The sequence below is a fragment of the Eschrichtius robustus genome, chromosome 17, assembly GCF_028021215.1.
Source record: "Eschrichtius robustus isolate mEscRob2 chromosome 17, mEscRob2.pri, whole genome shotgun sequence".
Lineage (NCBI taxonomy): Eukaryota > Metazoa > Chordata > Mammalia > Artiodactyla > Eschrichtiidae > Eschrichtius > Eschrichtius robustus.
In genome coordinates, this window is record NC_090840.1 from 29969057 (window position 1) to 29982269 (window position 13213).

A 13213-nucleotide genomic window follows, 5' to 3' on the forward strand; every position below is an offset into this window, starting at 1 on the left:
ACTAAGACTGTATTTAGGAGTTAAACTCCATACATGCTGACAGTTAATTATACCTATGTAGACTGAGAAATTGTCATAGAAATATGGTTATAGACTTTTAACACTTCTGAGTCACAGTTTCCTCATCTATAAGATGGAAATAGTACCTCCCTACTCATATAGTGTTATTATAATGCTCAGATAAAAGAATATATAGATACGGAAGCAACCTAAGCGTCCATCAGCAGATAAGTGGATTAAGAAGATATGGCATATAAATACAATGGAATATTATGCAGCCATAAAAAAGAATGAAATTTTGCCATTTGTAGCAATGGATGGACTTGGAGTAGGTAATATGCTAAGTGAAATAAGTCAGACAGAGAAAGATGTACTGTATGATATCACTTATATGTGGAATTAAAAAATACAACAAACTAGTGAATATAACAAAAAAAGACCAGACTCATAGATATAGAGAACAAACTAGTGGTTATAGTTGTTGAGAGGGAAGGGGGAGGGGCATTGTAGGGGCAGGGGATTAAGAGGTATAAACTATTATGTATAAAATAAGCTACAAGGATATATTTGTACAAACTGGGAATACAGCCAATATTTTATAATAACTATAAATCGAGTATAGTCTTTAAAAATTATGAGTCACTATACTGTACACCTGTAACATATAATATTGTATATCAACTATACTTCAATAAAAAATTATCACATTAAAAAAAGAATGTATGTAACAGTACATTACGTGTATTTTAAGTGCCATAACATCTTTGTTATTAAATGAAGTGTGAGAACTAATTGCATGTTGAAGTAGATGATTTTGTTTGCTGTGTATCTTCCCTTTTAAGGCAAAATGGCACCATTTTTGAACGATCTTTATCATTTGCAGTTTAAATTTGCAGTTATTGGTGACCGGAGGCATGCACTCTTGAGTCTGAGGATTGGTTTATATAGGACAAAGGGAGAAGTAGCTTGGAGGTGAGAATCTGGGTACAGAAAAAGTTTTAAGCTGTTAGAGTGAACAATCTTTTGCCTAGTTGGCATTTTCCCAGTCTGCACAGCATTTTAAACTTTACAATTCTTTTTATGTAACTTATTCTCAACCTCAGCAATTACCTTTCTAATTCACTAATAAAGTCCCTCAGTTTTCTTTTAATCTATCTCCAAATGAATTCTTATCTTCACTTATCTTTAGGTCCGTCATTTAAGAGGAAGAAGTGCCTTTTTCTTGGAAGACTAATTACACATCATCTGTATGAAAGCTCTGGCTTTTCCTTCTTTTTCATCTCCGGCTGCATACATACTCCCTTACCACCACATTTGATGAATTAGTGCTCTACACTTTCCTGTGTCTACTTCCTTGCCTTCCATGCATTCTTTTTTTTTTTTTTTTTAATTTATTTATTATTTATTTATTATTTATTTTTTGGCTGTGTTGGGTCTTCGTTTCTGTGCGAGGGCTTTCTCTGGTTGTGGCAAGCGGGGGCCACTCTTCATCGCGACGCGCGGGCCTGTCACTATCGTGGCCTCACTTGTTGCGGAGCACAGGCTCCAGACGCGCAGGCTCAGTAGTTGTGGCTCACGGGCCTAGTTGCTCCGCGGCATGTGGGATCTTCCCAGACCAGGGCTCGAACCCGTGTCCCCTGCCTTGGCAGGCAGATTCTCAACCACTGCGCCATCAGGGAAGCCCCCTTCCATGCATATGCATTCTTTACATTTTTTAAAATTCTGTAATTTGAACATGCCAATTCCATATTATATGTAACATATGGAATTTAATAATAGAAACAAACATTTGGGAACCAACCACTCGATTTAGAACTAGGTCAGTACTAACACAGTTAAAGAGCTACCTGTGAGCACCTCTGTAATTCCTGTCTTTCCCCAACCCCTGAAGTAACTGCTATTTTGAATTTGTTTTTTTTAATCTCTTTTTTAAAAATAGTATTACCACAAATATAGTTCTTTGTTTTGAGTTTAATGTCATGTTTAGAGTCTTTTTAAAGCTTGCACAAATGGTATTTTATTATAGAGAAATGTCTAATTTATAAATCTTTATACATTTCAAAGAAAACATTCAACCATCATAAAAGAATAATAGAAAAATCTCAGAATGCATATTCAAATTTATAACAAGAAAATAATCATGGAGACTTATTTTTGTACTGTGTGGATATTGTTGTACCATATATGAAAGAAAGCTCCTTATTCAGAGTGTAGCAGGTGTATTTCCACACACTAATTTCTTGAGTTTGGCAGAAGTGTTTCAGTTAGATTGACAGTGTACTCCTTGGAGGAGTCACAGCTTGTCATTTGGTTGCCCTTTGGACCTCAGCAGTTCTTCAGTGGGCTTCATTCAATTGTTTATTGATAGTATAAGCTTTTGAGACTCAGGATCCACAATGCCCCCATGTTTCTGGATTTTTTTTCAATCGTGGAATCGTGGCATTTTCAGAAGAAATGCATAGCAAAAGATGAGGCCATGATAACAGCCAGAAGAATTCATTTCTTTCTTTGTCATTAGGAGTTGGAAGCATTTCTTGATGCTCAATGTAGAATGTTAAATCTTGGAGTTGGGACTAAGTGAGAGGCAGATGTTAATACGTAGAACTCCTGTTTGTCTTTTTTCATTCACTATTGTGTTTCTAAGATCCATTCATGTTGTTCCTTAACAGCTATAGTTCATTCATTCTCACTACTGTTCCGTTGTGTGTTAGCCTAATTCTTTTAACCATTGTTCTACCAGTGGACATGTGAGCATTTTTATTGTTGTTGTTATTATGAAGAATGCTTATACTTGGCACGCAAGTACAAAAATTTTTATAGTATGTATCTAGAATTGCTCATTGAAGGACATGCAAATGTTGAACTTTACATAATAATGCCAAATTGTTTTCCAACAATTTTACCAAATTTAACACCTACCAGCAGGACTTTACCAATTTAAACACCTAGTAGCAGTATGTAAGAGCCACCACTGCTCCAGTTTTTTTTCTTTTTGCCGTTATTTGGTACTGTCAAAACTCCTAGTTATTACCATTCTAGTGAGTTTGAAAATAACATGTCATGTGGTCTTAACTAGTATTTCTCTGATGAATAATGAGATTCTATATCTTTTAAAATACTTATTGGCCAAACCAGTTTCCTTGTGTATAAAATTTCTGTTCAGGTTTTTTGTCCATTTGCTTCCTGTGTTTTTGTTTTTTTGGGGTTTTTTTGAGGTTCTTAAATAGTTTAAATAATAATCTTTAATCAGTTTTAAGTTTTGTAAATATCTCCCAGTTTGTGGCTTGTCTTTTAGTTTTTTTTTTTTTATGATGTTTTATGGTAAACAGAAGTTCTCAGTTTCCACATAGTTAAAATATTCATTCTTTTCTTCTTTGGTTAGTATGCTTGTTTAAGAAATCTTTCCTTCTGGGAGGACACAGAACAACAGTTTTCTGCTGTAATTTCTTAAAGTTTTAAAGTTTGCCTTTCATATAATATCACTAGTCCATCTTGAATTGATTTTGTATATGATGTGAGGTGGAGATCCAGTTTAATTCTTTCCATATCGATATTATCAGGACCATTTAATTGTCCCTCCTTTCCCACAGATCTGTATTGCTACATCTGTTACCTGCGTATGTCCTTAGATACTTGGTCTTTTGGGGAACTCTTTATGTTGTTTCATTTTATTTAACCTTCTTCAGTCTTGCCAGGCATTCATTTGTTTTAGCGTTTTTTAAGAACTATGATTTTGTTGATCCTTTCTGTTACCTTTTTTCTACTTCATTAGTTTCTGTTCTTTATTATCTCCTACATTCTTTGGATTTACTCGTGATTATCTTTCTAACTTAACAGATTGGCCTGTGAACTCATTCATTTTCAGCCTTTCTTCTTTTCCTAGTATAAGTCATTAAGGCTATAGATTTGCCTCTAAGTATAACTTTTACTGTATTCTGAAAATGTTTGTATGTGGTATTTTTATCATTTAGTTTTTAGTATTTTTAGAAAAATTTCCAATGTGGTTTCTGATGACTCATGAAATATTTAGAAGTGTTACTATTTTCTATTTGTATTTTAAAAATTTATCTTTCATTATTGATTTTTAACTTAATTGCATTTTGATCAGAGCCTGGGAACAGTATGATACATATTCTTTGAAATTTAGTGACATTTTCATTATCTCCCAGTGTGTGTATTCTTTTTCTATATGTCTCATGTATACTTGAGAAGAATGTTTATTTTCTAGTAATTGGGTATAAGGTTCTGTTAATTAAATCCTGCTTGTTAATAATTTTGTTTTTATTTATTTATTTATTTATTCTTTTTTTTTTTTTTTTTTAATTGGGGTATAGTTGCTTTACAGTGTTGTGCTAGCTCCTGCTGCACAGCAAAGTGAACCAGCCATATGTATACACATATCCCCTCCCTTTTGGATTTCCTTCCCATTCAGGTCACCACAGAGCACCGAGTGGAGTTCCCCACACTATACAGCAGTTCCTCACTAGATAATCTGTTTCATACCCAGCGGCTTATATATGTCAATCCCAATCTCCCAATTCATCCCACCCCGCATTTCCCGAACCCTGGTGTCCACACATTTATTCTCTTCTTCTGTGTCTCTGTTTCTGCTTTGCAAATAGTTTCATCTGTTTTGGTCCACTTGATCCATGGAAAATTAGTGTGTGTTGAAATCGCCCAAGGCAATGGCCAATTTGTCAGTTTCTTTCTGTGGTTCTAACAATCTTTGGAGGCTTTTCTCCCCCCAGGAGATGGTGAATTTTATTTTGCCTTGTCTGGATAGAGATTTGATTTGCTTAGAAATGTTCCAGGGTAAAGAGAGACTAGGAGAAAGCACAGTATGTAGAATTCTATTTTAATTTTCACTGTCAACTGGGAGAGCAGCATACTCACAGTATTGAACTCAGAGGCTGGATTCTTCAGGGTTCTTTGGCTCAGCTGCAGATTGGAGTTCTTGATCCTTTTTGTTATGTTTCCTTTCAGACTTCTTCCATTAGTCTTTGTTCCTTCATCTCTTGGTCCATGCTTGAGTTCCCACTTTCACCTTTTGGGACACTCACCACATCTGTTTTATTTTCATCTTTCCAGGTTGATTCTTCCTGAGATGGTTGAGCTGGAGTGACTTTTCCTCCGTCACTTGTAGGGGATTGCTGCTCTGTGTTTGAGCTCTGAGATCAAGCAGAAAGATTAGCACTTCACTTCACCCAAGCATTCTCTGTTGATGGAGCGGCCAGCATTACCTTTAGTAGCTAATCAGGTTTGGGAAGCTTAGAAGTTGGAGAGTGACGGTCTCTTGCCTTACTGAGTATTTCATTTTCCAGAGACATCTCACTCTCTCTCCTTCATGTATCCCGGTCTGCCTTCTGGCAGATGTGGCAAGGTCCTAATCTGAGATGACGCACTTCCTGTCCTTGACCATCAGTGTTCTAAATATTCTTCACGCTGCCAGTTTGGGTGTCTCTCCTGAGGCTGTCATTCTAGTTGTGGTTCATCGAACTGATGCTGCGATTTCTCCCATTCCTTCTGTAGCTGGTCTTCTACTTGCTGTCTCACAGGTGGGTCAGCAGGCTTTGCTGCTCCAAAGATAGAAGCTGCTTGACTAAACTGGGAAGTACCAGCAGAGGAGTCATCTTCCTTAGGAGTACTCTGAGGCTTTAGATTCAGTTTGGGTCTCTGGGAGGGTCCTCTATCATCACACCTGTAATCGTCTGGAGAGCAGTTGTCTGGTGCTCCACGACTGAATGTCCTCCTGTCTATCCATCTTCACAGTGGTCCTGCTTCCTCTGTAGTCATCATCCCTATAGTACCCACTACGACATGCATCTCTGCCACTGTTTATCCTGAAGTCATAGCCTCTACCATGGTCTCTGCTGCCTTAGTCATGATAGCAGTCCTGGCCTCCGTAGTGACTACAATGTTTGCCTTCAAAGCTGTCTTCACCTCTCCTAGGTGGATAGTCAAATCCAAGCTGTCTATGGCAGGACAGTTCCTCCAGTCTGTATCGGTTTTGTGAGAAACCTGATTTCTTTTTCAGCCAAAAGAATGATCATCCGTGTCTTTTTCCTGTGCTTGATTAGCAGTGTCCCCTGGGATTCTGTTACCTAGAGATTTTTTTTTGAGGTTGAGGATACTGAGCAGGGACTCCAAGTTCTCAAACTCAGCATTATTAAAACCTTTCAGCCTCTCTGGATTACTGGGTTCGCATGGTAAATACACTGCACTGATATTTAATCCTCTAAAGAATTCCTTAATGGAGACTTTTGTCTATCACAAGTTGGGTTCCCCAGAAAAGCAGTGTAGGGTGGCAGATGGGGAAATGGCTCTGGTTCCCAAGCAGCCTGTGGAGCAGTGGGCAGGATGTAATGGTTAGTTGCAGGTGCCTTATACATGCTGTCATCATAACTGTGCCATGTGCCTGAAACATCCTCCAGATCGTCTGTTTTATCAGTCCAGCTGACTGGTTTGGGGATAGAGATGCTGCTTCCACCAGTGTTACCATCCTCAGCCTGTAAGCCTGTGAGGGAGATAGTGTTCCCATTCTTCTTGGCTCAGGTCACTTTGCTGGGCTGGGGGAAAGAACCAAAATGAGGCTTTTTTTTTTTTTTTTTTAAGCATGCAAATTTAGAGTTTTATTTCTACTTACTAGATTGGATCTTGTATCATTTTCTTTGTTCTCCCTAATAATGCTCTTTTTCTGCTATTATAATTAATCCCAGCTTTCTTTTTGTGTATATTTGCCTAATATGTCCTTTTCCATATTTTTGCTTTCATCCTATCAGCATCTTTATTTTATAGGTGTCTCTTATCTTACTTTTGAATTTGTCCATATACATTTATTGTGATTATTTCTGTATTTGAACTCTCTTTGTGCTTTCTGGTAGTCCTGGTTGTTTATGCCTTTTTTTTTTTTTTCTTTCCTTTTCTAGCCTTTTTTTGGGAATTGATTTTCTTTAAATTGTATTCTCTTCTCTACCAGTTTGGAAATTTTGCTCACTTATTTCTATTCTTTTATGATTACCCTTGAAATTCTGCTGGCATACTATTAATATATAGGCTAAAGTTAAACCAGATCATAATCCCTCTGCTGGACAATGCAAGAATTTACATCATCAACTCCTGTCCTCTCTCTTCCTGCCCTGCTTCTCCATTGTATGCTTCTCTTCCTTATTCCATATTTGAACGGTTTATACTGGTTTTATTTAAATACCATAATAAGATGTTGTTATTGTTATTTTATTCAGACAATGTTTATTTAGATTTATTTGTATGCTTACTAATTTCTTTACTCATCTTTTCCTTCTTGCATCTCAGATCATCCCTCTGTGTAATTTTACTCTTTTATGAAACATGTCCTTTAGATATTGTTGAAGTAAAGGTCTGCTGCCGGTAAACTCTCTTTTGGTTTATCTGGCAAAGTCTTAATGCCTTCTGTGTCCCAAAGAGAGTTTTAGTGGTTGAATAATTTTTGTCTCAGTTCTTTGCACATAGATGCTTGTTCTACCTTTTGTGCTTCCATTGCTGCTGTTGAGAATTCTGCTGTCACTTTACTCTCTTCCTTTATATGTAACCACTTTTCTCTCTGGCTGCTTTTAACATGCTCTCTTTTGGTGTTCTGCAGTTTGACTGCTTTGTGTCCAAATGTGAGTGTCTTTATGTTTATCCTGCCTCTTTTATACATATTGTATTTCTTAGAATTGTGAATAAATGTTTTTCATGGCTCCAGAAAATTAAGTCATTTTCTCTCCTGGTATGACCTCCTCTTTCTTCATTTTCTGAGATTATGAGTAGAAATATATTTCAGGTCACGTTTTATCTTTCACGTCTTTTAGCTTCTTTTTGGTATTTTCAAGCTGTTTATTTCAGCATTACTTCTAAATTATTTTTTTAGGTTTATGTTCAAGTTTACTGATTCTTAAGTTCTGTCTAATCTGAATAAACTATGGATTTTAATTAATAATAATATATTGATATTGGTTCATTGATTATGACAACTGTAGCATACTAATATAAGAAATTAATAGTAGGGGAAACTGGGTATAGGGTATATGAGAACTCTGCTATCTTCACAACTTTTCTGTAAATCTGAAACTATTCTAAAATGAAGAGTTTAAACAAATTCTATATGATTCTTTTTCAGATATGCAATGCCATTTTCATAGTCTCTTTGGTTGACCATGTTTTATTTTATCTTTTATTGCTAAAATTAATTTTTAAAAATTTATGTTTAATAATCATAACATGTAAAGTTCATAAAGGGTAAGAAACATATTTGTTAATATTTCTCAATCTTGCCCTGAATGTTCTACTTTATCTTAGTAGGTTAAAGGTGAATAGAAGGTTATCCTTAAAATATTTGCCATGCAGAAGAAAGCTGCTTTGTATTTTATTTAAAAAGTAAAAGTTGGGGGAGCAGTGAAGCAGAACTTCAAAAAAATTATCTATAAAAAGAAACATGCAGGATTTACTGGGGACATGACAACTTAATGTAATATATAAACCTGTTCTAGGTACTGTATTTAAAGATTATGATAAAGGACATTGTTGGGACAGGTGATGAAATTATAGTATATGGACTGTATATTAGACAATAGTAATGTACTAGCTAAGTTCCTGAATTCTGTTATTGTATTGTTACTTAAGAGAATATTTTTATTCTTAGGAAATGCATACTAAAATATTAAAGAGTAAAGGGACAGTTTACTTAGGTGGTTCAGGTAATAAATAATGTATAATATTATATAATATGTAAAATAAATATATAAAAATTGTTTATGTATTTGTTTGATTTATAAATCAACACATGACCCTGGATTCTTAGTACCATCATTTATTTTGTTGCTCAAGTTGACCCAGATATGGTTACTTAGCCATATTCTCTTGTAATTCTTACAATAATACTAAGTCTTAATTTTAGATGGGGGGACAGCTGTGGCTATATCAACATGTGATGGGTTGAAAATATTCTATTAAGTGTGATTTCTTAGTTATCAAGTAAACAGTGTTAATCATATTGAAAATTATAATCTCTAGTCTAATATATGAATAAATTAACTTTTCTGTAGGTTTAAGCTGAATTTTGGGACATGGCCACTGCTTCACCAAGGTCTGATACTAGTAATAATGACAGTGGAAGGTTACAGTTACAGGTAACTGGTAAGTTATTTTCACAGTAATTTAAAATAGTAGTTCCTTGATGAAACTTTCTTTTTAGTACCTGATTCAGCAGACTTATTTCATAAGTATATTTTCTTTTAGATTCATGCCATGGTGTATTTGTTGCAATAGGCCTCAAAGCTAGAAACCCTCTAAAAATGTTTTATTTATTCAGTAAGTATTTATTGAACCTGTGCTGGATGCAGAGAAGCTGTATCCTCTGGTGGTAGGAGAATTTGTGTATTGGAATAAACACCATTGAGCTGGTCCTTAAATGATTATTAGGATGGAGAAGGATGCTAAAAGCCTTTTTTCATCCATTTAAGCTGTTCATTCAATCATTGGGCAAATACTTGTTAAGTGGATGGAATTCTATATATGAAAACACAAGGCCCTAGTACTCCAGGAACTTACTATATAATGTTGAGACAGGTTTGTTTTGCATGGACAGTTACCATGCAAAGTGATCATTAACTGGATGCAATGAGAACTTGGAGGAAAGTGTCATAGCTCTGCTTGGGATTGGAGATAGCCTATAGATCTAGGAGAATAGGGTAAGAGAAAGACTCACAGAGGGTAACACTTTGACTCTTGTAGGAGGGATCAGAGTTCATCTCAAATTAGATTGGCAGCTAAAAGCATGAGAGAGAGAGGGAACAGCATATGTAAAAGCATGAAAGAGCCTTTTTTTAGGTGACTTCAGATAATTTATTTTAGCTAGTTGGAGTAATGATTCAAGGAGTGGTCCTTAAACCAGCAATTTTACTTGTAGAAATTTATTTTGCGGGTATTTGTATTATTTATTTATGCATATAAATAATGTCCATATATAATGTATGTATATAGTTTTTATATATATAGTTTATATATAAATATCTACAAGATAAATTAGTAGAAGTAACAGAGAGAGAGAGAGTGAGAGAGAGTTTTTAATAGCAAAAGACTGACAGTGGAATTCTAGATAAACAATGACATGAAATAAATGAATACGTGTACCAGTAGGAGCCAAGTTCTAAGATAATATTGTTAAGTGAAAGAGCAAGGTGTGGAATAGTGTGTTTAGTATGTGACCATATGGATGTGAAAAAGGAGGGGTGTTTGTATGTACCTCTATGCTTATAACATTAGAAATAATATTTGCCTTAGGAGGGGCAGGATTGAGCTTAGAATAAGAAGGAGATATACTGTAATTCCCATGGTACTCATTACTGTGAGGTCAGTTGTTCCTAGGAGTTTTCAGTGAACAGAGCTAGGAAATGTTTATTGTCTTAGAAAGCAAAAAACAAATCCTGAGTTCATGCTGATATTTGCAATTCAAAATAATAGCTATAGCCTCTAGGTAACCATTTTCAACTAAAAGGAGAAAAAAGTTATTTTTACTTCATTTGACTTTATATTTCTGTCTCTTTTCTCTTAACCTCAGAATTTTAATTCTAAATGACATTAACACAGTTATATCTGTTTTATCCTAACGTACACAGAATAGCAATGTTAAAATTACCGAAAGTAACAGGCCCACTCATCACAGTTTTAAGATTTCTTTGTGAGCTTCTCCGCCTTAGGATGTATAGTCAGGGTACCATGTTTCAAAATAACTTAATTTTCCATTTGGTTATGCCACCAACTGGATTAGTTAGATTCACTGCTTTCAGTTATTTATTTTTTATTTAATTTATCACCATGTAAAGCATTTATACAGTTGTGGGGTCAAAATTATTAAATTAAGGTATATTTGGAGAAGTCTGGCTACTTTATCCCATTCCTCCCCCGTCGCTCCCTTGCCCTTTTGGTAAACATTTTTATTAGTTTTCATTTATCCTTCTATTTCTTCTTTTTGAAAATATAAGCAGATATGCACAGTGTATGTATTCACATCTCTCCTCCCAACCCTGTAGGTTCTTAGCACCTAGTTTCTGCACCTTGCTTTTCTTCATTTAACAGTAATATCCTGGAGTAATATCCATAGCAGGGTATTCCATACACCTTTTTATCGCTACACAGCACTCTATTGACTAGATATACCAAAATTAATTCAGCTAGCCCCCTATTGATGGACATTGGGTTCCATCTTTTGTTATTGCAGATAGTGCTATGCTACAGTAAAGAGCTTCGTGCGAATGTCCTTTCTTATTTTTGCTCATGTGTCATTAGGATAGAATCCTAGAATGAGATTGCTGAGTCAGAGAGTAAGCACATGTAATAATGTCAATCACAGTTGGTCCCTGAACCGCAGGGTTTATGGGTGCTGACTCCTGTGCAGTTGAAAATCCGTGTATTACTTTACAGTCAGCCCTCAGTATCCATGGTTGCACACCCGTGGATTCAACCAACTGCTGATTGTGTAGTACTGCAGTATGTCCTTATTTTTAAAAAACCTGCGTGTAAGTGGATCTATGCAGTTCAAACCCCTGTTGGTCAAAGGCCAACTATGTTGCCAAGTTCCTCTCCATAGGATCTGTACTATTTCTGTGTTCCCACCAGCTGTCTATGAGAATGCCTGTTTTCCTATAGCCTCATCAGGATATGCTGTCAGGCATGTTGACAGTTAGGTCAGAAGTGGTATCGTAAGTGTCATTTTAAATATCATTTCTCTCATTGTAAGTGAGGTTGAGCCACGTTTAAGGGATATTTGTATTTAGTTTTCTGTGAACTGAGAACTTACATGTTTTGAAGCAATTCCCTGGTGATTCTGATGTGTTTTGCACTTAAGAACCAGTTATAAGTGTAATTTCTAATACTTCTGCTTTTGCTCTGCATAAGCTTAGAGCCATATATTTGGTTACAGTGTTGCTTGTGCAGGACCTGTGGCCTGCATATCTGAGGTGTGACTTTCTTCCTGTTCTTTACCTAATGTATGAGTACGTAATTGAAGTAGCAAAGACCTGATCTAGCTGATTTGAGCCAAAAGGCAACTTATAGAGAAGCTATCAGGTAGCTAATAGAATCACCGGAAGTCTAGAGAACCAATTGGAAAATAGATACGGACCAAAGGATGTAATGTAATTAGCCAAGAGAGTGCCTCCACAGTATTTATCATTTCGCATATCCGTTATTATTCTCCTTTGAAATACAGTGATGCTCGTGGGAAACCAAACTTGGACCTGTGCTAAATGGCACCAGGTTTTAGTGCCTTGCTTTTCCTCTCTTCTCATTTCCTTGCCTTTGCCTTTCTTTCATTTTGTTGGTCTAGTTTTTTAAATTACAAAACACCTTAAAATCCACAGTCTTATTGATCTAACAGTACCTTGTGGAATAAATATGTACTCCAGTTTTACCAAGGAAGGAACTGAGAATCAGATTAAATGCCTTCCATTAGTAATAAGAAACCAACCAAGGTCTTAGGTTGTTGTTGCTCCTTTTATTAGGTAACAGTGACCTCTGTATTGATTTTTCTTTATTTTTAAAATTATCAGATAGTACCAGAATTAAGGTCCCCTCTGCTTTTGCAGTCTGGCAGGTCATGGTCTGTAAACTGAGACACTCTATTAGCTTATATATTTTTATTCTTATTTCTGTTCCTAACCCATATCTGATTGGCAGCAACAGACAAGAATAAGAATATTGGTCATGAAAGCAGGAAAACTATAACAGAAAAAAGCCAAAGCGAAAACTACCTACCATAACATGCTATAATGTGTACTATAGAGAAGCGCCTGTACATAAGGGTTAATAGTACACAGAAGTGTATCATCTTCATTAGTCTAGATTTCAGGCTTTCTACAGGAAAGTGACAGAAACAAAGTGTGCAAGATGGATAAGAAGATAAGATTTGAGATTGAAAAACTAATGGGCTGTTATATGCACATTTATAATTTTTTAACTATAGTGTATTAGAGTACCTTGATAGTTTAATTTTTAAATTAAAAAATGTAATGATACGTATCATATTTTTGTATGAGTGTTGTGAATTATGGGTTTATTCTTTTCAAACGCTTCAGCAGTTATGGAATAATCTATCTTTTCCCATTGATTTGAAATGCTACCATTATCATGTACTAACATCTTATTTGTTCTTTTCTTTTCACCTCTGCCCTTATAGCAGTCAGGCTGTTTTAATTAT

The 13213-nt window shown here is 35.5% G+C and overlaps 1 protein-coding gene and 1 pseudogene across 3 annotated transcripts in view; one reads left to right on the forward strand and one right to left on the reverse strand.

Annotated features, from left to right (window-relative positions):
- The window catches only part of WWP1 (WW domain containing E3 ubiquitin protein ligase 1), a 107647-nt gene that overhangs the window by 24804 nt on the left and 69630 nt on the right, over positions 1 to 13213 (forward strand). For 2 of the 3 annotated variants that reach the window (XM_068525576.1, XM_068525577.1), the window contains one exon: positions 9063 to 9153. In XM_068525576.1, the coding sequence (XP_068381677.1) occupies positions 9084 to 9153 (70 nt within the window). In that variant the 5' untranslated portion in view covers positions 9063 to 9083. Of the gene's footprint in view, positions 1 to 952; positions 973 to 9062; positions 9154 to 13213 lie in introns of those variants that run through there. The other variant, XM_068525578.1, reaches the window with a different exon arrangement.
- LOC137751034 (eukaryotic translation initiation factor 4B pseudogene) lies at positions 4904 to 7678 on the reverse strand (annotated as a pseudogene).